Here is a 27,064-nt window from a genome sequence, read left to right as displayed (position 1 = left end):
ATCTTACTGTCAATGGCGGTATCTTATGTTTTTTTTTATGTAGGTTACAACCGCCATTGACTGTTTGAATTACATTACATGTAGTTAGGCAGCAACCATTTAATTTTGCAGGGTGGGGGGGCTATGGATTTTTTGGAAAATAAAGTTTGTTTCTAGTTTTTGGAGAAAAAAATAATTTGTTTTTGACCCTGAGAAAAAAAATATGTTTGTTTCACCCTCAGCTGCAACTACATGTAATGCTAAAATTGAAAGAAAAATTGTTTTTTCGACCTGTTCGATACATTGTTTAAATGCAAAAAAAAAAAGTTTTTCCGAAAAGCAAACTTGTTGGCCAATTTTATTAATGGCTGTTCATATTGTTAAATTACCAATAAAAAATATGACCCCCCCCCCCCTTTTTCAAAATGGCTGGATCCGCCCCTGTACCTACCCAATATTAAAAATTAAATTATGCGTCAGATATATAAAAGGATACATGTAAAGTTCTGCTTCTTTCTGTAATATGTTGCTGTCTGTTCTTCCAAGTAGTATTGCTGAATAAATAACTGAAATCTGCATGGAATCATTCAATCTCCTAAAAGTATCAAAAAATCCACAAAGAATCAATTGTTCTAAGACGTTTAAAAGCAGTACAATCAATAGAAATGTTGTTGCCTGTTTATACAGTACATCGGAAGCTGTTAACCTAAGGAATCGAATTCATTTACAGCCCCCCTTTTTATCCCATGAACTTTAAAAAGATTAAAAAAAAACTAGCTCAGGGTTGACTTTGGCAATGGTAGCCCACTGATTAATTTTTTTTAGCCCACATACATAGTCCTATACAAAAAAAGTAGAAATTTAAGTAGCCCACACTAGATTTTAGGGGCCAATGGCCCGTGGGCCACTGCTAATTTCATACCCTGCTAGCTACTTATTATTCACTAAAGAACCATTCACACAATTCAATATTTATAAAGTTTACGTATCTACCAGTTATACCCGTTATCATATGTGAAAACAATTATTCATTTTGTTTAATTTACGTAAAAATTATTTTTCAAATATGGGCTATTTCAAAAAAAATGATGCCTTTCCTTTAAACCTTTGTCAGTCTCTTGTATGATACTATATCTGTAATGTTTTTAGGTCAGATAATGTATTATGATTAGTTGGTCCTAACTACCAAAGATAATAGCAGTATGTGCTCTGTTTAAAAAATATTGTCCAAAATTGTACCTCAAAATGTCAGGAGTGTAACGCTTTTAGTGTGACATTTAGAAGAAAGCATGTGCATTCATTGATGATATAGAATAAATAAGGGCAGATACAATACCAAACAATATCTTTCATCCAACTATTATATCTTGACTATGATTTCTTGTTCAATTCTTCCATATATTTACATTTTTATGAGCCTCATAAGGTAAGTCAAATAAGTTTGTGTAAAAAAAAAAATGTTAGTAAAAGTCAATATGCTGCCAGAAAATGTCTTTGTAGGTGAAATAACATGTTTCTGTACATCTTGCACGGTTTATTTTTTTTTGTTTAGTATCATAGCTTGGCACAGATGCATCCAGTTGACCCTGAAGTTCTACTACTGGAATATTATGGTTACAATAAGAGGACTACCCAGGTCTGTCAGGAGTGTAACAACTGGGTTAAGATGTATTTTTTTTAGAAACAATGTTGTTATAGTTGTTGTTTTTTCTTGAATTTCAGTGAACATTACCTGTTACAGTTTATCAGTAACAAACATGCCATTATTATGGCCTTCATTGCTTTTGTATGCTCAATACTTCAATGTCAGGAGTGTAACACAAAAAAATGCCTTATTTCAATCTTATTAGCAAAGGTAAGTTATTGGAAGAAAAACAAGCTGACAATTATTATAAAATGACATTACTACACCTCAGCTTAACACAGATTACAAGTCTAAATCATTACTTTTGAAATTTTTGAACTAAAATTGCAATTGAACTAGCTTGTTTAAATGTGTTACAGTCCTGACATACAAGTATTGAGCATACACAAGCAATAAAGGTCATAATAATGGCATGTTTGTTACTGAAAATATGCAACAGATGGTGTTCACACTCAAATTCCAGAAAAGAAAACCAAATAATAACAACATTGTTTCTATAAAAAATAACATGAATGTTACACTTAAACATTTTAAAGCGTTACACTCCTGACATTTTTGGGTACATTTTTGGACAATTTTTAATATACAGAGCACATACTGCTACCATCTTTGGTAGTACGAACAAACTTATCATAATACATTATCTGACATAAAAACAGCATATATCTAGTATCAAACAAGAGACTGAACAAGGTTTAAAGGAAAGCCATTTTTTTTTTTAAATAGACAATTAGCAAAATTTGTTAATATGTAAGAAGTATATAATTTTTTTTAACCTGTTCTTAATTTGCACTAAAATAATATGTGAAATATAAAGACTCTACATGATTTCAGGTCAGTTTCAGGTTAAAATATGGTAGCAATAAATTATGGTCAGGAGTGTAACATTTGTTACACTCCTGACAAGTTTCTGATGTAGCTTATCTATAACAAAATTCAACATGATTCTTTATTAAAATAATTGTTACATCTTTACAATGTAATGAGAAAGCCGATCTGTCTTGTAAAAGTGATTTTTCTGCACACTATTCACCAAAGATTCTTAAAAATTAAAGTGTATTTCTCATTAAACATGTTAAAAGTTTGCTCTTTGCTCAGAAATCAAAAAAATATGTAATCAAATATCTAATAAATTTATTTATTTGTGAAATTGTAAATTTAAAATAGATATCATTACTGATTTTCTAAACATTCCATTAAAAAACAGTCTTACAGTTACTGAAAAAATATGTCAGGAGTGTAACAAAAGGATAAAAAACACATGTTTGTATTTTTTAAATGAAGAAAACTTAGAATTGACTGAAGCAATTGTTGTGAAATTTTCAGAGGATGTAATTAGATCATATATGTTTGCTTCCTTATACTTTTTATATAAAATTAGAGCTTTTGCAAAGAGATATAAAAACTTTTGAAATAAGATATTAAAGAATACACTAAAAACTGGTGAAATTTACATATTTAAAAAAAAAAACTGTTTATAAGTAAAAAAAAATTGCAGGAAAATCATTTAGTACCTTTATTGCAACAAACAAAAAAATTACATTGATATTTATATTCTTATTTATGTTTGTCAGTAGATATTATTATTTTGTTGTTTCCTTTGAAAAGTGGGTGAATTCTTATGAGTAAAATCAAGGATTTGTATAGTAAGACAATGTCCATCAAATAAAACAGTTAAATTATGCTTTTTCGTCAATTGAAACTTGAGTGAAAATCAATAATTATTACGTTTAAGAATAAATAAAGTCCTTAACCATTACGACATTGTCTATACGTGACAAAAATAAGAACAAAACTCGATGCATGTGTACATAAGATCACGTTCCGATATCGTAAGTGACGAGTAGTAGTAGTAGTAATAGTGGTGAGTACCGAAGTCTCGCCGCGGAAGAGATTACGATAAACCGCGAGATTCCAATCCTTCTTACTATACAAATCCTTGGTAAAATGTTGTTAAAATTTTTGTTTTTATTATTTTGCATTAACCCTTGGTAGTTTTGTAAACTTGAATGTCTCTGGATTAAAGAAAAATGATAGAAAAAAGATTAGCAATGACTTAATTTTATACCATGTTTGTCACACTTTGGCATCATTTTTTTTGAAATAGCCCATATGCTTTGCTCAAATAAAAACCATAAAGAATAATAGTTCTTCAATAAATTATATTTTATAATAATATACACATGTCTGTCATGTTAAATTAAATTTGTAATGCACTTATCTGAAATCTTTCTGTCTGGAAATGTCTTTTTCGGGTTTCCATCAGCGTAGTCTCCATTTTGGTGACGTATTAATCAAGAGTGCACTTACGCTCACATTGAGGTGACAATCTCGTCCCAAATTATATCGGCCAAAAGTTGATCCGTCACCGTACCGGTATTATGAAAATAAATCAAGGATGTCGCAAACAAATATTTTTTAATATGCAGTTTTTTATGAAGTATAATAAAAATAATCTTTAGTTTGAACGGAACATGGTACATGCGAATGAACAAGTGCCGAAGTGGAGTCACCATCTAGGACGGTATAATTAGGGCCGAACTGTTCAGACCTGTTCAGTACAATTACGAAAAACCGCGGGGTTACACTAATGACTGGACCGAATGACAGGACCGAATGACAGGACCAAATGAAAAATGCTAATAACTTTTTCATTTCTCAAAGGATTGATCTCAAATTTGAAATATAATAAGATTTCATCATTTGATAAATAGATTTAAGAAAAAAAAGACAAAAAATTGCAAGACACTTTAGAAAACGTGACATGACCAACTCTGATAATGACAGGACCAACATGGAGAATGACAGGACCAAATAAAAATGCTAATAACTTTTTTATTTTTCAAAGGAATTATCTCAGATTTGAAATATAAAATGATATGTCATATTTTGAAACATAAATGTTATAAAAAATATAGATTTATGTTCAAAAACTTTTAAAAACGTGACATGACCATCGCTGACTGACATGACCAACCTCGACAATGACAGGACCAGATGAAATTGCTAATTTCTCTTTCATTTCTCAAATTTTTTTTCTGATATTTGAAATATAATAAGATTTTATCATTTGATAAATAGATTTAAGAAAAAAAATAAAGAAATATGTAAGAAACTTTAGAAAACGTGACATGACCAACTTTGATATAAATGACAGGACCAACTTGGACAATGACAGGACCAAATGAAAATGCTAATAACTTTTTTATTTTTCAAAAGAATTATCTCAGATTTGAAACTTTAAAGGATATGTCACATTTTGAAACATAAATGTTATAAAAAATATAGATTTATTTTCAAAAACTTTCAAAAACGTGACATGACCATCGCTGACTGACATGACCAACCTCGACAATGACAGGACCAGATGAAATTGCTAATTGCTCTTTTATTTCTCATAATATTTTTCTGAAATTTGAAATATAATAAGATTTCATCATTTGAAAAATAGATTTAAGAAATAAAAAGAAAAAAATTGTAAGAAACATTAGAAAACGTGACATGACCAACTCTGATAATGACAGGACCAACTTCGACAATGACAGGCCAAAATAAAAATGCTAATAACTTTTTTTTTATTTTTCAAAGGAATTCTCTCAGATTTTAAATATAAAATGATATGTCATATTTTGAAAGATAAATTTTATACAAAATATAGAAAGTTTAAACGTGACATGACCATCACTGTCTGACATGGCCAACCTCGACAATGACAGGACCAGATGAAATTGCTAAAATTTACTTTTTATTTCTAAAAAATATATCTTATATATGTTATATCTATTATTGTAATATCTTCTCTGCAACTATGTATTTGGTTTATGCGAAAAAAGTTCATTCATTCATTCATTCATTCAGAATATTTTGTATATTGATTACCGGTCATAATCTGACACGTTTGAAAACAATTATAAGGTACGTAACAAACAAAAGGTGTTACATAAGCCATAAATAAGTTGATAAATCCAATAAAGATTGTGATGACAGTAATTAAAATCACACAATACATGTAGTTCATGTCTTTGTTTTATTAATATTTTCAGAACAGTAAATAATTATTTCCATGTATGGTTGAGTATATGCAGGGTATATCTTGATAGTTTTTTCCCCCTCATAATAAACAAATAAACATTTCTTGAAGTATGCCCGACCCTTGCATGCATGATTTCTTGGTAGTTTTAAATATTTTCATAAAATATACTGAAGCACACATTTTCACGGACTACTTTAAAAGGTTTGATACCTTTCCAAAGTGGCTTAAATTGGGGTTCATGTGGTCAAGAAATATTATGATGATAATTCAATAAATCTTAATTTATCTATAGTTTAATGAACTATCTCTTAAACTATAAAATGATTATATGTAATAACATATAAATATTTCAAGATCTCTTTCTTAAATATAGTGATCATTCGTGTCTTTTTGTTCTGTGATTCTGCATGTCCTGTGACTCTCCGCCAACATACGTTTAGTAGCTAGGTCAAGATTTTAAACCACTATATAATATATTTTCCTGAATTTATAAGATATATCTTACTAATTATGGATCAGAGTTGAACAATTTCAGTAAAATAATAAAGAAATTATGATTTTTCATCAGCCAGATCATAGTCGATATTAGTCAGGTCACACAACCTCAAGCTTTCAATACGTTTTTTTTTCTATATTTTTCTTATATGATGTGCCAGGAACATATATATTAGATATACTGTTCCCAGGATGTGCGAAATGGTTTAAATTGTCGTTATTTCAAATTTGAGAGGATTATTCTAACAAATGTTATGCATAAATATCATTTTTATTTGGTCCTGTCATTAATTGTCGAGGATTGTCCTGTCATTGACAACGTTAACCAGGTCACATTTCAGCAAGCTTTTTATACCTTTTTCTTATATTTATATATAAAATGGTATAACCTTCACATATTTTAAATTTCAGAGAAATATTCTGAGAAATAAAAGAGTAATTAGCAATTTCATCTGGTCCTATCATTGTTTAGGTTGGTCATGTCAGTCAGCGATGGTCATGTCACGTTTTCTATAGTTTCTTACATAAATGTATTTCTTTATTTTTTTTCTTAAATCTATTTATCAAATGATAAAATCTTATTATATTTCAAATATCAGAAGAAAAAAATTGAGAAATGAAAGAGAAATTAGCAATTTCATCTGGTCCTGTCATTGTCGAGGTTGGTCATGTCAGTCAGCGATGGTCATGTCACGTTTTTGAAAGTTTTTGAAAATAAATCTATATTTTTTATAACATAAATGTTTCAAAATGTGACATATCATTTTATGTTTAAAATCTGAGATAATTCTTTTGAAAAATAAAAAAGTTATTAGCATTTTTATTTGGTCCTGTCATTGTCGAAGTTGGTCCTGTCATTATCAGAGTTGGTCATGTCACGTTTTCTAAAGTTTCTTACATAGTTTCTTAAATTTTTTTCTTAAATCTATTTATCAAATGATAAAATCTTATTATTTTTCAAATTTCAGAAAAATATTTTGAGAAATAAAAAGAGAAATTAGCAATTTCATCTGGTCCTGTCATTGTCGAGGTTGGTCATGTCAGTCAGCGATGGTCATGTCACGTTTTTGAAAGTTTTTGAAAATAAATCTATATTTTTTATAACATTTTGGTTTCAAAATATGACATATCATTTTATATTTCAAATCTGAGATAATTCCTTTGAAAAATAAAAAAGTTATTAGCATTTTTATTTGGTCCTGTCATTCTCGATGTTGGTCCTGTCATTATCAGAGTTGGTCATGTCACGTTTTTTAAAGTTTCTTACAAATTTTTTCTTTTTTTTTTCTTAAATCTATTTATCAAATGATGAAATCTTATTATATTTCAAAATTTAGATCAATCCTTTGAGAAATGAAAAAGTTATTAGCATTTTTCATTCGGTCCTGTCATTCGGTCCTGTCATTCGGTCCAGTCATTAGTGTAACCCAAAACCGCGAGGTCCTACAATTTGTTTACATTTTGCATACGTTGAGAAATCTATCATAGCTGTTCATCTGATATTTTTTCTAAGTTATTTATATGCCGGACGACAATTAATAGAAAGGCACATATATAAACTTGGAGAAAATCAGAATTTACATCTGTAGGGAAAGCTAGGAAGGGTCAAAAGATACCAGTTACAAAAAAATGTACCACCGCCACCGGCACTGTAAGTTCAAAGTTCAAAGTTCTTTATTTTCCAATTATAGTGCCTAACAAGATTTTGTGAGGTAGACGAAATTGACTTTAAAACGATCGTATTGACTTTTGATGTGCAGAAATAGGCAGATCGGACATATTTTGACTTTAGTTACTTACTTCTTAAGTTTGGGATTAATTGTAATCAACATATTCCAATGAGACTGAAAAATGCTTTTTTTTTATTATGATAAATAATAATTTTACCTGCCGTAGTCGTGCGTAAAATATATTTCGGTATTTCTCTTACGAAAATGACTTGTTTAATGGAACAAAACGTATTATTTGTAAACTTTCTCTTTACTCTTCACAATAGGCTTTTAAAAAATAACCTTTCCAACTGTATATTCCGAAAATTTTGTGAAAATCGAATAAGTGGCAATTCTTACCTTTCATACCTTAACTTTCATTGATAAAACATAATATTGACTCGTCCAGTGTCCAGTTTGAAGGTCATTTTAGTTACCGGTCACATTCATGCACGTTCTAATTAATCAATAGTCATGTATGAAAAGCATAAACAAGTTTGAAGGTAAACTAATAACAACTTAATCCAATCAAATTGCCTACGATTCAATAACAATGACCACTGAGTCCACAACATAAAAATGTATAGGGGTAAACTGGGTAGGGAGAAAATGTCAGATATATTAAGTTCATTATTTTGCAATAACGAGTAAAAATTTGTTAACCAATAGATTTGTTATAATTTCATAATCATGTCGTTATGTATTGGTATAGTTTTTGGATCTTTCATTAGCGTATTTAAGGCTGTAGAAAGTTTGGCCTTCAAAAGTCAACATAATCATTGACTTTATAAAGAAAATTCGCCTTTTTAAAACATTGAATGTTTCACAAATAATACGCGACAACACAGCAAAATCATTTCTTAAAACACTGCAAAAAAAATAATTCTGATTGATGCAGTGGTATTGTCATAAATTGCACTGGAGTGAACAGTGGTACATCAAACGTCGAATTCCCTCACACAATGTTATCACACACTATAAGGGCCCCTAACGGGACATAATGACAAGTTACAACTCTGATTCTAAACACACATATAATGAAGATAAAATTAAAATTTAGCTGTATGATAAATAAAACCAAACAACTCTGCATATCCGGCAATGACAAAATTTCAACTCTTTCTTGGACACCCTGCTGTTTTTATCACAAAAATCTCTGACTTTGAAATACTGTAAAACTGAAACTCGTTATGCTTCCTGAACAGGGAGATCAGCAGTAACTGTGTAAATAAGTTAACTGTCAAAATATGTTTAATATTTTTAATTAACACCATAATTTGGGTATTTTAAAAATGTTTGACAAAATACTTTTTGTTTCTTCCCCCTATTCTACCACCCTTCACAAATCCTTGCCAAAAAAACTTATTTAATTTAACAAACAACAGTTAATTTCAGTCCCAAAGATATTTTTTATTTGAATTTGTGATACAGATTATATTATTTCTTAAGTCCCAATACCAGGAATCATTAAGGACTTTATTTCAGTTTATTCATTCAGGAAGAAAGTGTAAAGTTTCTGAAAGTAGGATGAATGTTGAAGGAAAAGTCCTGACATATCCTGGTCTATATTATATTTATTTTTGAAAGTCTTGAGATATCCTGAGAATTCCCCTAGTTTACAGCTGCTTGATTTGAAAGTCCTGACATTTCCTGAAATTCTCCCATCAACTTTTTCCCTAAAAAAAGGGCTAAATGTTTTACAGGATATTTTCAGGATTTCCCAGGATAATCTTGAGATATCCTGGTTAAAAAAATTGTCAGGATTTATTTCTGCAAGGGCGAGTACATAGTTGGGACTTTCATTGTGTTTGGTTCTGCTTGTAAAGAAGTAGCTAAAAGTTTATGTTTGTTACAGATGTCGTTGTCTGAAAATGAAGTCAGTTGGAATGTTGGTGAATTCGTGATTTCCTTTTGCAGAACCTCTATATAAAATTTATGTCAAACAATAATGATATTATTAGCAGCTTTATCAGCCGGGACAAAAACAAATTCCTTGGCTAGTTCTGTTAGTTTATTTTTGATACGCGAAATAGGGTTTTTATAGTTTTTGTTGAGGGTAAAATGTTCTTTAAAATGTTGTATTCGAATATCAACTATCTTCATTACTGAATTAAAAAAAGAGTCCAAAGATTTTTTGTCAGCTTTTTCCCGTTTTACCCATTTCAAACAGTAGGCGCGGAGTGAGTCGTTGATGATATTACGACACTCATTCCAGTTAATAGTTGACGGGGGACGATATTTAGGTCCTTTACTGAGGAATGATTTTAACTCTCGGTCGCGAACGATGTTAAGGTCTCCTGTTATAACATGGGAAATTGGTCCATAGGTGTATTCTGAATTACTGCAATTACACGACATAGGTGTATTTTCAGTGATATTTACATCTTTACACAATTGGCCCTAATTAAACACATATTTTCGGGTAGATTTCTTGTAAATATAACAAATGAGAGGGAGTTCAGTATTATCAAAATATCCAGGAATTTGGTCTTTAACAGAATGGTCGTTAAAAATACCGGCAATATTTACATAATCAAAACCTTTATTGACATACTTTATTTTAATAAAATGTTTTTTATGATCTTCAGGGCGATCAATTTTTGGAAACAGTTTAGAATAACAATATGCCATTATAATTTGGACAATTTCATACTTAGGACTGTAATATGAAATTGTGTTGCAATCCTCTAAAATTTTATTTAATTTATTTATAGGTAAAGAACAAAGCTTGGTTAACAGATAATGTCTGCCGTTGTTTTTTGAAATGGAAATTAGGTCCGAAATATTTGTATGGTTGGTCCGAAATTTTCTTTGATTGCGATTTTTTCTGCGTCCATGAGAACGATTTTTACGAACAGTTTTAGAAACTATATCCAAAATGTTAACAGAATCTGTTCTTGATATATTGCCAATTCCCATGATATTATCATTAAGACCGAGAGGGTAGACTGTCTGTAATTTTTTAATCCAATTTAATTCATTTATTTTTCGTGATCGTACAAACTTGGAATGAGATTCACCAGGCTGCTTATTTACTACTTCTAAAGGTTGAACTGTTAAATATTTAATAGGATGACTGTGCTTCTTAAGATGTTGATAAATGATACTTTTGAATTTATTGGGTCTTTTAAAACGATACAGGTGTTCTTGCGTGCGTTTAGATAAATATCGCCCAGTTTCACCTACGTACTGAATACCGCATCCCGGTTTGTTTCATGTGAGTAAATAAATAATACTGTTTGTTTTTCAAGTAATATCAGTTTCAAAATTTAGAGAAAATGTGCGACCATTAAATGTGGACCTTACTGTATTGTTGGTGGAAAGACGGGGACACGTAAGTCATTTTTTGGCATGACACTTATCGATAGAAGGGTAACCACGATTTTTATTGTTAAAAACGTTAGCTATTGTAGTATTTTTAGATAAGCGATTCTGAAGATTGAGACGTGTAGATACCCTTTGAACGAGTTTAGTATTTAATATTTTTCCATTTCTAAGCTTCATATTTGTTTTTTGGTATGTAGATTTATTACAAAGGAGCAAAGACTGGCGTCCAGAATATGAACCATCACACAGTAGATTAAATTGTGTAAAAATGATAAAACTGTTCGGCTCAAGACGTCAAATGCTTATTGTCATAAGTTACCCGACAAATTTAACAAAAGATAGGGTATATCAAGGTAGCGACTGACGTCTGACTAAATAGATGAATGGGGCTGAATATTAAAATACTACTTTTTGATAGATATTCCTAAAGTAATGAACATAGAGAAGTTCTCGCTCGGACACACACTCCATAATCTAGTATAATATAAGAGCATAAACCTTAAGCACGGGGAGGCACTCTACTGTCTCCACACGGCACTAAAGACAAACTCTGTAAAAAATAAAATTGAGAAAGGAAATGGTGAATATGTCAAAGCGACAACCACCCGACCATAGAGCAAACAACAGCCGAAGGCAACCAATGGGTCTTCAATGTAGCGAGAATTCCCGCACCCGTAGGTGTCCTTCAGCTGGCCCCTAAAATATGCATAATAGTACAGTGATAATGGACGTCATACTAAACTCCGAATTATACACAAGAAACTAAAAATTAAAATCATACAAGACTAACAAAGGCCAGAGGCTCCTGACTTGGGACAGGCGCAAAATTGCGGCGGGGTTAAACATGTATGCATATTTCTGTATGCAGCTTTTCCTGAAATCACAAAAATTATCTCAAATTTATGTCCTTTCTTCAAAAAACGCCATAATAAATGCACGCATCAGATTCTATGATTGTTATGAATAAATTTTACAATATAACATTATGAGCTACATTGTAATATTCATATTTTCTGATAAATTTTTAACCAGAGAAAGATAATTTTATTTTCCCTGTGGAAAGATAATATAATAGTATCTAAATCTTTGTTTTCTCATTTTCAGATGGAAGCAAATATCCAGAAGTACATGTTGTCTATGGGTAATTCATCATCCATGTCATCCTCCAATGGCTCCATGCCTGTGTCGGAGATTTTTGACAGAATGATTTTTCTTGGGATAAGGTATAAGTCAAGAATATAACATTACAAAGTCTCGTTTATACGTTATATACTATTTGTACCCTCAAAGTGGAATTAGTAAATATTATACAATTATGACCCGTAGAAAAGGTGAATATCCAAAATTGTCAACACGAGAAGGTTATGTCACTGAGGGCACATCCCGAAGTGAAATAATTTTTTAGGGTTGACAATTTTGATATTCATAGCTTCTAAGGGGCCACAATTGTTTTATTATACTGAACTTAAACAGTGGAAGGGCCTTTTGAATCATCGAAAAAGCACTTACCTTACTTTAGTAACAAACACAAGTTGACGTTTGAAAATACATTTGTGTCTTAGAATTTCTCGTATGTACAACAAAGGTAGAATCTTTTTGTAAAATATTGATGGCCCTGAAAAGGACTGTTTATAAAGATATCATCAGCACTAGATACATGACCAAAGTCTTAGTTCATCGTCTCTCGATGAGCTTAATTCCTGTAACATGAACATTACCATTTTGTTTATTTACGTCTGTGACATCATTTTCATGGGAGATAACTCGTGTAGAAATCAAGAAGCTCAAAAGGTTATTCACCTGTGAATAGGGTTATTCACCAGCGGGCGTTATTCACCGCTGGTGTAAATTTTTAGGGTTATTTGTGCTTCCTTGCATTTAAATGAAAGTTAACTGAATTATTCCATGTCAGGTGATAATGTGTAACCCAATAGAATTGTTTGTTTTATATGTAAGGTATAATAACATTGATAATTTTAAACTGATAATATTTCTCATACTTAAAAAGCCTTTACTGTTTCACATGAGTTCAAACACTACAAGTTTGCAATCCATGTATTGGTCATCATGTTCAGGTAATCACTTGGCTTACATTTAGAGCTCTAATGTCAAAATGAGGCTACTTTGGCAGTTTTGGAGTTTTAAATTCACTAAGTGCAAGTTTGAAGCCCTGAGAGAAACATGCAAGACAAAATTCAAAATCATAAATGCTGATGTAGGTATGGCTAATTAAGAAATAACTCATGCCAGCCATAGATTTGTTATAAATATTGACATCACCAATGCTATCTATGTATTCCAATTTTATTCTAAACATTTGCATAAGGACAAATAAAAATGTATGGGTCACACATATCAACTGACTCGTATTCTGCGGGTTACACCCTTGAATTTTCCCTTTCACACAGGATTTTTTGATTTAATGATATTCACATTCCACAAAATGAGATCGTTTAAAATTAATTTTTTTCAGAAATGGAAAGAAAGGTTCTAGGGTCGGGGGGTTCAAACTAAGGTCAGTCAGATAACTGGAACTACACATATATTTTTTAGGGGGCCTACTACAGAATCTACTAATGAAATACAGAGATTTCTATTGGAAGCATGATAACAAATCTTATGTTGATATATTTTTCAGGTATATGAACCGCAGAGTAATGGTAATGTTTGATTTAGTGTTTAAAGCTCGTCACATGACCATGCCTGATGGTGTTTCCATGACAGTGGACAGTAGTATGGTCAGAACTATTGTATCTACCTCCACTGGTGTAAATCAAATGGATGTCCATATTGTAGGTTAGTTAAAAAAATTAAAACAACACTTTATACATTTTAAGCATCTGAAGAGTTTTTCCGGGTCTAACCTTCATCTGGAACACTCAAAGCCGAAAATTTGAAAGCCATGAACCGAAATAGTTGACGAGCTTTATGGCCAAAAAGGACCTAAAATTATAGTCAAATCCATCTACGATCAACTTTGCCTAAGGGAGTTGAAACTTTGGTTTCTTCATAATTTCTAAATTTATGAACTGACAATTTTAGAAATTCTTTTTAAGTGTTATTTGCAGATTGGACTTAAAAGATCTGAACTTAAGATGGAGCATTTAAGTCCTTGCTTTTAAATTATGTACAGGCCTAAAAAAAAAAGATATGTGTTTCCGATAACATCATTTTGAAAAATAGGGTCGGTAGGTCGGAATTCTTTTTTTTTTTTTTTTTTTTTTTTTTTTTTTGACATCGTAAATGAAATCCGGAAAATTATCATGTTTTTTCCAAGTCCGGATCCGTAATTAGTTTCAAAAACCGGAAGTGTGCCATTTGCAATGTTTTTGAAGCACCTGCTGTGCAAATTTCTTGGATTTTAACCTATTTGGAATACCTTTTGACATTAATAAAATGTTTTACTGGCTTTCTATGCAAGAGGAAGCAAGAGAGAAAAAATATTATGTCATCTATCAGAAGCCTGTGTCAAAAACAGGGTCGGTTGATAAATTTTTTTTTTTTTTTTGGAAGATCCAATAAAAAAGTTAGGGTCGGGGCTAAAAAAATAGGGTCGGTCGGGTTACCGGAAACACGGATCTTTTTTTTCTCGGCCACATGGTTAGTTGACTGATGACCAAATGATATATATATGGAGTTCTAATTTTGAGTTGACTGTATTATATCTAAAGTGAGGCCTGTTGATGAATTTTCTACTGCTAAAAATGGCTATCTGCTGTCCTTTGGATATAAAATTTACAAGTTCTGCTTTAAAATTTTAGTGTTGGTGAAAGTCAAAAGTTTTTTAAGACCAATAAAAGTTGAATAAGAAAGAATCAGAATGTCCATTTGTGTGCTTAATTATATATAATTAGGCATCATGGCAAACATGTTGTATGTTATATATGTTTATTCTGTAAAAATTCTAATTTTAAAAAGAGGGATACTTAACAGAAATGGAGCAGAGTGAGTTCCAACATTAATATTATTATTTCATTATATGTATTACAGATCTTGGTTCAGTAAATTCAACAACAAGTGGCACCAGAAACTCAACAAATGCCTCAACTACTACAGCTGCCATGGTAACTGCATCAGGTATTTACTGCTGTTATGTCTCTCCATGATTGATATTGTTTACTGACACCCTCCTCCCAAGTTGTGCATGAAAAAAGAGGCGAAAGATACCAGAGGGATAGTCAATACCAAAGGAATAGTCAAACTCATAAGTTAAAAACAAACTAACAATGACATGGCAAAAAATGTAAAACTGCCAAAGTTTACAAAACACAACATAGAAAACTAAAGACTTAGTAATATGATTATATTTTTTCCGTTCCTTTTTATACCTATATTATTTCTTTTACCCTGTATTTCATTTTGTCATTTCATTCGTCCCACAAATATTTCTGTGGGCCTTGGTGGCAGAGTGGTCTAAGTAGTAACTACTGTAATCACTAGCCAGTCAACGCTGAGGTTGTGAGTTTAAACCCCTCTTGTGCGGGTGCACTGGACTCCAATCTTAATAGGCTTCCTCCACCAATAAAAACTGGCCGCCACAAAATAGCCCTAAAGTGGTGCTTAAAAGTGGAATTAAAACACCAAAAATCAAATCAAATCAAATATTTCTGTCACACAAAATTACTTCATATTTGATCAGCAACTTGACAGTGATGAGTTGAAACATAAGAGCACTTTTGGGATCTGTCAATTGCGCCTACTTTTTGACAAAAACATTTTGGGGAAAAAGAAAACCTAAACAATAAAAATTATCAGCTAGCCAAGATCTACAAATACACAGTCAAAATTGTCAGTCATCTCATAGGATTTATTGCCCTTAAACGACAAGTTTTTCCCTTTTTTCATTTTGGGCTAGATAGACTTTAAACAGTAAAGATCAACAAGATATGATCAACAAAAAAGGAGATTTTAGTCTTAAATTATTTTCTCATCTACAATGTTGGAGTTGAAACATAAGAGCACTTTTGGGATCTGTCAATTGCGCCTACTTTTTGACAAAAAAATTTTGGGGAAAAAGAAAACCTAAACAACAAAAATTATCAGCTAGCCAAGATCTTCAAATACACAGTCAAAATTTTCAGTCATCTCATAGGATTTATTGCCCTTAAACAACAAGTTTTTCCCTTTTTTCATTTTGGGCTAGATAGACTTTAAACAGTTAAGATCAACAAGATATGATCAACAAAAAAAGAGATTTTAGTCTTAAATTATTTTCTCATCTACAATGTTGGAGAGTTGCCATTATTGAAGATGTATATAGATCCAGGTGAGCGATACAGGCTTTAAAGAGCCTCTAGTTACTAGTTACTTGTTCTATTTATGCACTATTCTTTAATAAACAAAAGTCGATAAAATTGATATACTAAAAAAGGAGGAGAAACAATAAGAATCATTATTTGGCCCCTGAAATTAGAGTAATAGTTATCTTGTTCAAGCCTTGAAAAATTATGTTCATTTTATTGATAAATGAACTAGTTAAATAATTTTGAAACTAATTAAAAGCACAAAAAGGTCCTTTGTTATGTCACTATGATGTCACACGCATGTTAATATTTATATAGTTGAGCCAAGGGTTACCCAAAAATATTTTGCCCACATTCAACATCTTTGTACAATACATATTATAGGAAAATATCTATTTGGGCAAAGTCTTCTCTAAATACTTCTTCACTGGGTCATACTCTAAATATTAATGACACTGGGCTGTTTTGGAAGATTTTTGTAATTTTGCACTAATTGGAAAGAGTTTCAATCCTGTATGTAAGACAAAATGAAAAAGAATATGAATACTGATGTCAAGGGGCCAAAAAAGTGGCCTTATACCTTCTCCTTTAAATATGGATATATAATGAATTGTAAATATGTTAATTTCAGAAAAAACTACTCTGTCGACAACTACTATGCCACCAACAACTACACCGCTAAAAGGTATGGATAGGATTTTTTTTTAACTACTGTGGATTCGTTATTATTTGTTGGATACTAATTTTCATGGGTTTCAAGGGTACAGGGGAACCACAAATTCAAATGTTCAAGGAATTACAAATTTTCTATAGGTTTTGTATGCAGACTTTGGCAAAACCATGAAATCAAATATCCACGGAAATACAAGTTTTCCTCAATCCATGAAAATTGACTCCCACGAAAATAAATGAATCCACAGTAAATAATTGTAGATCCAGGTGAGCGATAAAATTTTCTAAAACCATTTCTTAAACCATTTGTCTTGTAAGATTTAAAGATTGTAGAAGAAATGGCTTGGAATTAATTTGAATAGTTATATATTTATTATAAAATATCTTTTGAACAGTAATTGTTACTCATTAATTATGATTAAAAAACCTAGATGCATGTCTCATCTGCGTTTTTTTTCTCAGTAAAGAAAGGAGAAAATATTTTTTGATTTTATGTTTCCCTCCAATATACGTATATTGCACTACCTGAGGTTTAAATTTAATAATTGAATACCTCACACTCACTGCTGGTTTATCATGTATACTAGACATATATTTAACAAGAAGTTTTAGGGTCTCTCTGAATAGGTCCTCCAATGCTGAACATTTTCATGAATATGGTAGTTTTCCAAGTATCCCCAATTTCTATACTCTTAATATAATTTGGTGACCTCCACCTATTTAACTAATATCTTTGTAGTACTGCATTGTTTTTCTTATATATATATATATATATATATATATATACTTGTACAGCTTTTCTGGGCTAACACAATACTGATTTTTTGCCTGATCCGAAATAATCTGCCATCTTATGTCATCAGGTACATGATATTTTATAAGAAAATCTGTCAATTAACAAGAATAATTGTAATACACTATTGTTTTTCCCTTATTAGTCTTTGATAAATTGACACTTTTCCAAAAATTGTGCAGAATTTATCTTTGTTTCAAATAAAGAAATATTTGGCATTAGTAAAGTTTTATCCTGTCCAGTACTACAAACAAAATTTCACATAACATTTCATTGCATTCTGTGGATTTCGTGGGTACAGTTGAACCATGAAATTAAATGTTCAACAAATTGCAAATTTTCTTACGGCTCGTATGCAGACTCGGCAAAACAACGAAATTAAATATCCACGAACATGTAAGTTTTCCTTCATTCACGAAAAATTGGTATCCACGAAAATAAATGAATCCACAGTATAAGATAATAACCATCACTGGACGTTAACCAATCAAATTTTCACCCTGTTTTGTTAGCTCACCGGGGCCAAAAGGTCCCCATGTGAGCTTATGCCATCACTTGGCGTCCGTCATCGTCCATCGTCTATTGTCTTCGTCGTCTTTAGTCGTAAACTATTTAAAAAATCTTCTCTGAAACTACTGGGCCAAATACCTTCAAACTTTAACTAAATGTTCCTTAGGGTATCTAGTTTATAAATTGTATCCGAAGTTTTGATCCATCGACAAACATGGCCGCCATGGCTAAAAATAGAAAAATAGGGGTCAAATGCAGTTTTTGGCTTATATCTCAGAAAATAAAGCATTTAGAGCAAATCTGACATGGGGTAAAAATGTTTAAAAGGTCAAGATCTATCAGCCCTGAAATTTTCAGACAAACCGAACAACCCATTGTTGCCACTAAATTGGTTATTTTAAGGAAATTTTGCAGTTTTTGGTTATTATCTTGAATATTATTGAAGATAAAGATATATAAACTGGAAACAGCAAAATTGTTCAGCAAAGTAAGATCTACAAAAAAATTTTATATGACCAAAATTGTCAATTGAGCCCTTAAGGAGTTATTGCCCTTTAAGGACAATTTTACACAAGTTGTTTGTGTTTTTTAACTTTAAAAATCTTCTCAAATGAATCTAGTATAAAATTTGTATTTTATTTCCTTGTATGTCAGGAAACATAGACACTATGGCTAAACTGGAACATATGGGTAAAATGCATTTATTTGCTTTTGAAGAAAATATGACAGATACAATGAACATTTAAATGGCATTTTTAAGCCACTCATTAATATATATTGAAAAGCAAAAATAATCATTGATGAAAGATTTAAGCAAAAAAATAACAGGTGAGCGATTCAGGCTCTTGAGAGCCTCTTGTCCTGTTTACAAGCTTTAGTAACCATGTAACCTCAAGTTTCCAAAATATTTTAAAAAATACCAAATAAAAAAAGAATGGTGCTTTGAAACACCCAAAATATATGTTTATATGACTCAGAAACTTTTTACTGCAATGAAATGTAGGATTAATTTCCTACAACAGGTAAATTCAAGGGAATATTTTTTTTCTACCCTTTTTTGTATGAAACCTGATATGACGTACTATGATTTGGTGGTATTACACCTACTATCAAAATGTAGGTTGAATAAAAAGCAGATTCATTTATTTTGCTTCATTTGTTTTATTTTCGCAGGAAGTTGTGGAGGAAATTACGCAGAACTAATGGGAAGTTTTGCCTCTCCAAATTATCCCGGCAATTATCCAAATTATCAGAGCTGTTACTATTACATCAATGTCCCATCAGGTTACAAAATAACAGTGACATTCACCGAGTTCAAGACTGAAAGCTGTTGTGATTATGTCAAGGTATTTTTTTAATTTTTGTCGAGCCTGCAACTTTTGTTGCAGAAAGCTCGACATAGGGATAGTGATCCGGCGGCGGCGGCGGCGGCGGCGGCGGCGGCGGCGGCGGCGGTGTTAGCTAACTTGTTAAAAGCTTTATATTTCAGAAGGTGAAAGACCTGGATGCTTCATACTTTGTATATAGATGCCTCATGTTACGAAGTTTCCGTCAGTCACATGTCCAAGGTCCTTGACCTCATTTTCATGGTTCAGTGACCACTTGAAAAAAAAGTTCAGATTTTTTGTAATGTTGAATTCTCTCTTATTATAAGTAATAGGATAACTATATTTGATATGTGCGTACCTTGAAAGGTCCTCATGTCTGTCAGACAGTTTTCACTTGACCTCGACCTCATTTCATGGATCATTGAACAAGGTTAAGTTTTGGTGGTCAAGTCCATATCTCAGATACTATAAGCAATAGGGCTAGTATATTCGGTGTATGGAAGGACTGTAAGGTGTACATGTCCAACTGGCAGGTGTCATCTGACCTTGACCTCATTTTCATGGTTCAGTGGTTATAGTTAAATTTTTGTGTTTTGGTCTGTTTTTCTCATACTGTATGCAATAGGTCTACTATATTTGTTGTATTGAATGATTGTAAGGTGTACCTATCTAGCGGGCAGATGTCATGTGACCTTGACCTCATATTCATGGTTCAGTGGTCAAAGTTAAGTTTTTGAGTTTTGGTCTTTTTATCTAATACTATATGCCATAGGTCATCTATATTTGGTGTATGGAAATATTTTATGATCTTTATGTCAGTCGCGCAGGTTTTATTTGACCCTGACCTCATTTTCACGGTTCATTGCACAGTGTTAAGTTTTTGTGTTTTGGTCTATTTTTCTTAAACTATAAGTAATAGGTCAACTATATATGTTGTATAGAAGCATTGTTAGCTGTACATGTCAGCCTGGCATGGTTCATTTGACCTTGACCTCATTTTCAAGGTTCATTGGTCTTTGTTAAGTTATCTTGGTTAATGTTAAGTTTATGTGACAGTTGTATTAAAGCTTAGCTTTATACTTAGGACTATCAACATAATATCAATGATTAGTATAGAAGGCGAGACATTTCAGCGTGTTCACTCTTGTTTTACCTTTATAAGAGAAAATTGTTAGTCTTAGTTCTGTGTTGTCCATAGAGAGAATTCTAAAATGAAAACTTCACCAAGTCTATATATATAAATGGTATTTTCCAACAATAACTATGATTACAATGAGGGTGGTAAAAGGGGGGGGGGGGGGGCGGTGCTCTTATGGAAACAACGTGAAATAAGCCATAATTTCACGTTTAATGTGAAATAGTTTCTGTCATTTTTGTCTGTCAAGAACGTTGCAAGAAAAATAAAGACTTTGATGTGAACCTTTTGTGACTGATTGACTGTCTTCCTGTATATTATAAACTGTCTGTTTTATTTGATATTCCCAATTTAGTATACACATTTAGGAAATAAATGGTTTACAGCTTTTGAAAAAGTATATAATGATCTTCATAACTTTTAAAATGCAAATATCCCACAGACGCGAGAGTGTATTTATTGTCTTTATTAACAAGAATACACAAGTTGTCACGTTAGCCGTGCCACCAGCTACCACGTGGTTCAAAGTATCAGAAATAGAAAGTTTGAACTGACAGATGATGAAAAGTGCAAACACATTAAAGCTCATCACTGTTAAGATGTCGATCCTAATTAAAGTCATTCTTTTCATTTTACCAAAAAATTTAAAGAATCGGCAATGAGGAAGCATGTATCTAGGAGATCCGAAAAGTGTTCACAAGTTAAAAACATATCAGATTTTAACTTAGTATGAAGTCATTATGTTATAGATAATGCATATTTTTAGGTTTTTCTTGTCGTAGAACACACCGAGGGGTGGCAGGATTAATCAAATGAAAGACCGACCGTAGGGAGGTCTTTCTTTTGGGCAATCCTGACACCCCGAGATGTGTTCTACGACAAGAAAAACCTTAAAATATGCATTATCTGACTTATATACCGTCAAAAATATATTATTTTCTGCAAAGATTCGCAGAATTTTCATCCTATTTTACTGACCACACTACAGTGGGATATTCCTTTCTGATGCGTTCAGGTTTTTATACGCCTTACGGCTCATTTAGAATGTGAAATAAAACACACTAATTAATCTAGATATAAACGTTAGAAATCATTATCCAAACACAATAAAAATATTACTGTAACTGCACGAAGAAAGCCACAAATGAATTGTTACCACCCGATAACGGTGTTGAAAAATACAAGTCACATTGTATGTAATTTAATGTATCAAATTAGTTTATGGAAGGGGGTGCTATGTTTTTTTTTCTATTTGTAATGGCCTTTTTAACGCGGAAAAGTGATTATTTTTTCAACAATTTTTAACAAATGAACTATTCCGAATAATTCTCTTTTGAATGGCAATACATTTTTTTAAAACAGAGAATCAAGATTTAATTCTATACTCCCCCGACCCCATTGTGAGGTACGTGGCTGTTATTCAATAGAATATAAAAATATTTTATCAGTTGATCATTTGATAGAGTAAAAGGTATATATAGATGTAAAAAGTTAACTGACACGAAGAGAGCACAAAATCGTGATACATGTACATGTACACGAAACACTAAAACGATTATCAATACATGTAGGTCACATTATGATTTCGTATTCAGTGTGAAACAATAAGATTTTCAAAATCCTACACACGTATGTGTTAAATCTGGCTTGTTTTAAAAGTGATATGAAAAGTTAAATTCATCTCACATATATGATAATGTCCCTTTCATGTATCGAAAAATTGACAAAACATTACATTATTTGTTTCTAAAGTTAAAATGCACGTCAATGACGATTTTTTGTTAAACCTGTCAAAGATGGAACTTTAAAAAATAAATTTCCCAATTGGCAACAACAAACTACTAATATCAAACGAGTTAAATGTTGGAGTAAATTATAGTTTGCATTTTTATCAAGGAAAATAATGACCTCACACAGGTCATTATTTTATGCCTTGAAGCATATATTTCATTGAAACATGGTATCGTTCGGGTTAATTCTTCGAAAGAATTACCTGTCATTCTGAAAGAAAATAACTCCATATAGGTATATAAGTAAAGTTGTTTCTTAGAAGAATCTAACGTAAATATTTACTGGATTGACGAGCTACACAGTTTAGTTACATTTAGGTCACCGTAATCTGTATTTTATGATCATGTGACCTTGGTTAAACTTTTGCCTGACAAATGCCTCATCTGATTTTAACAACAGTGAACGAAAGAGGTGTCAATGATTTTTTTTTTTTCATTGAAAACTATTATTATTATTATACTGAATAATTAAATGATACACAATTTGTATTCTTCAAAGAAATTCACAATTCTACACGGAAAATGTCAATTTCTGAACAGTTTGTTTGAGTCGGTGTGATCTTAGCAAAAAGATCAAAATTAAATGCTTTTATTATTTCATATTGGTTTATAAAAATATGTAATTATATTCTGAATTTCTTAAATTTTTCAACAGGTATATGATGGACTTAGTACATGGTCACCATTACTGCTCACTTTACGGGGATCTTATTATACAAACATAACAGTGAATTCAACAGCCAATAAAATGTTAGTTTACTTCAAGTCTGATTCTAGTGCAGTGTATTCTGGGTTCAGAGCCAGTTACTCAACAGATATTGAAGGTAAGAGCTAGATCGAGGTCTGGTATGTCATTTAATGTTCTTGATGTCTGACAGAACAACAAATAAAATACTGTACGTTTTACTTTTGACTGGCACTGTAGACTTAACTGTAACATCAGTCAGGGTCGTTACTTAAGCAAGTTAATTTTTAAGAAATATTGCTCAATAAAGTTATTTGAAATTTCAATAGAAGCATGGACTGCATAAAGTTTTTGTTTGGTCTGCGACTAAAGTTGCAGAATGAGACATAGAGATTACTATTCAGAGCCGTGGCTGCGTGAAATATTTGTATAAAGTTTTATATTTCAGTAGGAAGAAGACCTAGATGCTTCATACCCTGTATGCAGATACCTTATGTATCGACTTTTCCATCTGTCATATGTCCATTGTCCTTAACCTCATTTTTATGTACTATGGTCCATGTTCTATGGACCAGATAAAATGTTCCTCAGAAATATTGTCACCATGTGTTTCAATACATATTTTTTAACATCTTTTTGTTTCAGACTGTTCTATGGACCAGATAAAATGTTCCTCAGAAATATTGTCACCATGTGTTTCCATACATATTTTTTAACATCTTTTTGTTTCAGACTGTTCTATGGACCAGATAAAATGTTCCTCAGAAATATTGTCACCATGTGTTTCCATACATATTTTTTAACATCTTTTTGTTTCAGACTGTTCTATGGACCAGATAAAATGTTCCTCAGAAATATTGTCACCATGTGTTTCCATACATATTTTTAGCTCACCTGACCCGAAGGGCCAAATGAGTTTTTCTCATCACTTGGCGTACGTCGTCCGTCGTCGTAATTATCGTCCGTCATTGTTAACTTTTACAAAAATCTTCTCCTCTAAAACTACTGAGACAAATTTTACCAAAATTGCCTACAATCATCATTAGGGTATCTAGTTTAAAAAATGTGTCTGATGACCCAGCCTCCCAACCAACATGGCTAAAACTAGAACATAGGGGTGAAATGCAGTTTTTTGCTTTTATCTCTGAAACTAAAGCATTTAGAGTGAATCTGACATGGTTAAAAATGTTCATCAGGTAAAGATCTATCTGCACTGAAATCTTCAGACGAATCAGACAACCCGTTGTTGGGTTGCTGCCCCTGAATAGGTAGTTTTAAGGAAATTTTGCAGTTTTTATGCCCCACCTATGGTAGTAGAGGGGCATTATGTTTTCTAGTCTGTGCGTTCATTGGTCTGTTGGTCCGTCCATCCGTTTGTTCGTTCATCTGTCCCGCTTCAGGTTAAAGTTTTAGGTCAAGGTAGTTTTTGATGAAGTTGAAGTCCAATCAACTTTGAAACTTAGTATACATGTTCCTTATGATATGATCTTTCTAACTTTAATGCCAAATTAGAGTTCTGACCCCAAGTTCACGGTCCACTGAACATAGAAAATGATAGTGGGAGTGGGGCATCCGTGTACTGGGGACACATTCTTGTTGGTTATTATCTTGAATATCATTATAGATAGAGAAACTGTAAACAGCAATAATGTTCAGCAAAGTAAGATCTACAAATAAGTCGACATGACCAAAATTGTCAATTGACCCCTTAAGGATTTGTTGTCTTTTAAAGTATATTTTTAACCATTTTTATGCCCCACCTACGATAGTAGAGGGGCATTATGTTTTCTGGTCTGTGCCTCCGTTCGTCCGTCCGTGCGTCAGTTCGCTTCAGGTTAAAAGTTTTTGGTCAAGATAGTTTTTGAAGAAGTTGAAGTCCAATCAACTTGAAACTAAGTACACATGTTCCCCATGATATGATCTTTCTAATTTTAATGCCAAATTATAGTTTTGACCCCGATTTCATGGTCCACTGAACATAGAAAATGATAGTGCGAAGTTCAGGTTAAAGTTTTTGGTCAAGGTAGTTTTTGATGAAGTTAAAGTTACATCAACTTGAAACTTAGTACACATGTTCCCTATGATATGATCTTTCTAATTTTAATTCCAAATTAAAGTTTTGACCCCAATTTCACGGTCCACTGAACATAGAAAATGATAGTGCAAGTGGGGCATTCATGTACTATGGACACATTCTTGTTTGCAAATCTTTTAGAAAAATCTTATCCTCAGAAACTACTGATACAAATTTTAGTAAACTTGGCCACAATCATTATTAGGGTATCTAGTTTAATGTCCGATGACCCCGCTTTCCAACCAACATGATATGGCCAACATGGCTAACATGGCTAAAAATAGAACATAGGGGTAAAATACAGTTTTTGGCTTATATCTCTGAAACTAAAGCATTAAGAGCAAATCTGACTTGGGTAAAAATGTTCATCAGGTTTAGATTTATCTGCCCATTAAGTTTTCAGACAAATCAGACAGGTTGGGTTGCTGCCCTAAATTGGTAATTTTAAGGAAATTTTGCAGTTTTTGGTTATTTTGAATATTATTTTAGATAGAGATAAACTGTAAACAGCAATAATGTTCAGCAAAGTAAGATCTACAAATAATTTTTTGGTAATTTTTGTAAACTTTTTTCGAAAATCTTCTGCTTTTAATTTAACTACTGGGTCAAATTAAACCAAACTTGACCTCAATCATTATTAGGGTATCTAATATTATTTATTATGATTTTTAACCTTATTAAACATGATTTCCAAAACCACAGTAGATACAGGTGAGCGACACAGGCTCTTGAGAGCCTCTAGTTTAACATCTTTTTGTTTCAGACTGTTCTATGGACCAGATAAAATGTTCCTCGGATATATTGTCACCATGTGTTTCCATATATAAACTCTGTGATGGCTACGCAGACTGTTTAAACAGCTTTGATGAACAACATTGTCACAACTGTAAGTTGTCAGTACATAAAGTAGATTATATACAAAAATATAGATATGAAGTTATAGTTTGCAGTAGATATCTACCATCAACCATTTGAAAAGAGGGTAAACATCTACTTAAACTGATCTTTAATTAAAGGCATGGGGGACACTTTTTTAGCTCACCTGGCCCGAAGGGCCAAGTGAGCTTTTCTCATCACTTGGCGTCCGGCGTCCGTCGTCCGTCGTCCGTCGTCCGTCGTCCGTCGTCGTCGTCGTCGTTAACTTTTACAAAAATCTTCTCCTCTGAAACTACTGGGCCAAATCAAACCAAACTTGGCCACAATCATCATTGGGGTATCTAGTTTAAAAAATGTGTGGCGTGACCCGGTCAACCAACCAAGATGGCCGCCACGGCTAAAAATAGAACATAGGGGTAAAATGCAGTTTTTGGCTTATAACTCAAAAACCAAAGCATTTAGAGCAAATCTGACATGGGGTAAAAATGTTTATCAGGTCAAGATCTATCTGCTGTGAAATTTTCAGATGAATCGGTCAATCGGTTGTTGGGTTGCTGCCCCTGAATTGGTAATTTTGAGGAAATTTTGCTGTTTTTGGTTATTATCTTGAATATTATTATAGATAGAGATAAACTGCAAACAGCAATAATGTTCAGCAAAGTAAGATCTACAAATAAGTCAACATGACCAAAATGGTCAGTTGACCCGTTTAGGAGTTATTGCCCTTTATAGTCAATTTTTAACCATTTTTCGTAAATTAATCTTTTACA

At 32.1% G+C, this 27,064-nt stretch overlaps 1 protein-coding gene across 1 annotated transcript in view; it reads left to right on the top strand.

The window, feature by feature from the left end:
* LOC139497673 (MAM and LDL-receptor class A domain-containing protein 2-like) overlaps positions 1-27,064 on the top strand; it is a 174,450-nt gene that overhangs the window by 27,492 nt on the left and 119,894 nt on the right. The window contains exons 8-14 of the mRNA XM_071285906.1: positions 12,293-12,411; positions 13,827-13,984; positions 15,179-15,265; positions 17,063-17,116; positions 19,580-19,752; positions 23,315-23,483; positions 26,182-26,304. Coding sequence (XP_071142007.1) covers positions 12,293-12,411; positions 13,827-13,984; positions 15,179-15,265; positions 17,063-17,116; positions 19,580-19,752; positions 23,315-23,483; positions 26,182-26,304 — 883 coding nt within the window. The remainder of the gene's footprint in view (positions 1-12,292; positions 12,412-13,826; positions 13,985-15,178; positions 15,266-17,062; positions 17,117-19,579; positions 19,753-23,314; positions 23,484-26,181; positions 26,305-27,064) is intronic.

The sequence above is a fragment of the Mytilus edulis genome, chromosome 12, assembly GCF_963676685.1.
Source record: "Mytilus edulis chromosome 12, xbMytEdul2.2, whole genome shotgun sequence".
In the NCBI taxonomy this organism is placed as follows: domain Eukaryota; kingdom Metazoa; phylum Mollusca; class Bivalvia; order Mytilida; family Mytilidae; genus Mytilus; species Mytilus edulis.
Note: the sequence above shows the minus strand (reverse complement) of the source record. Positions and strands in the feature narration are given on the sequence as shown.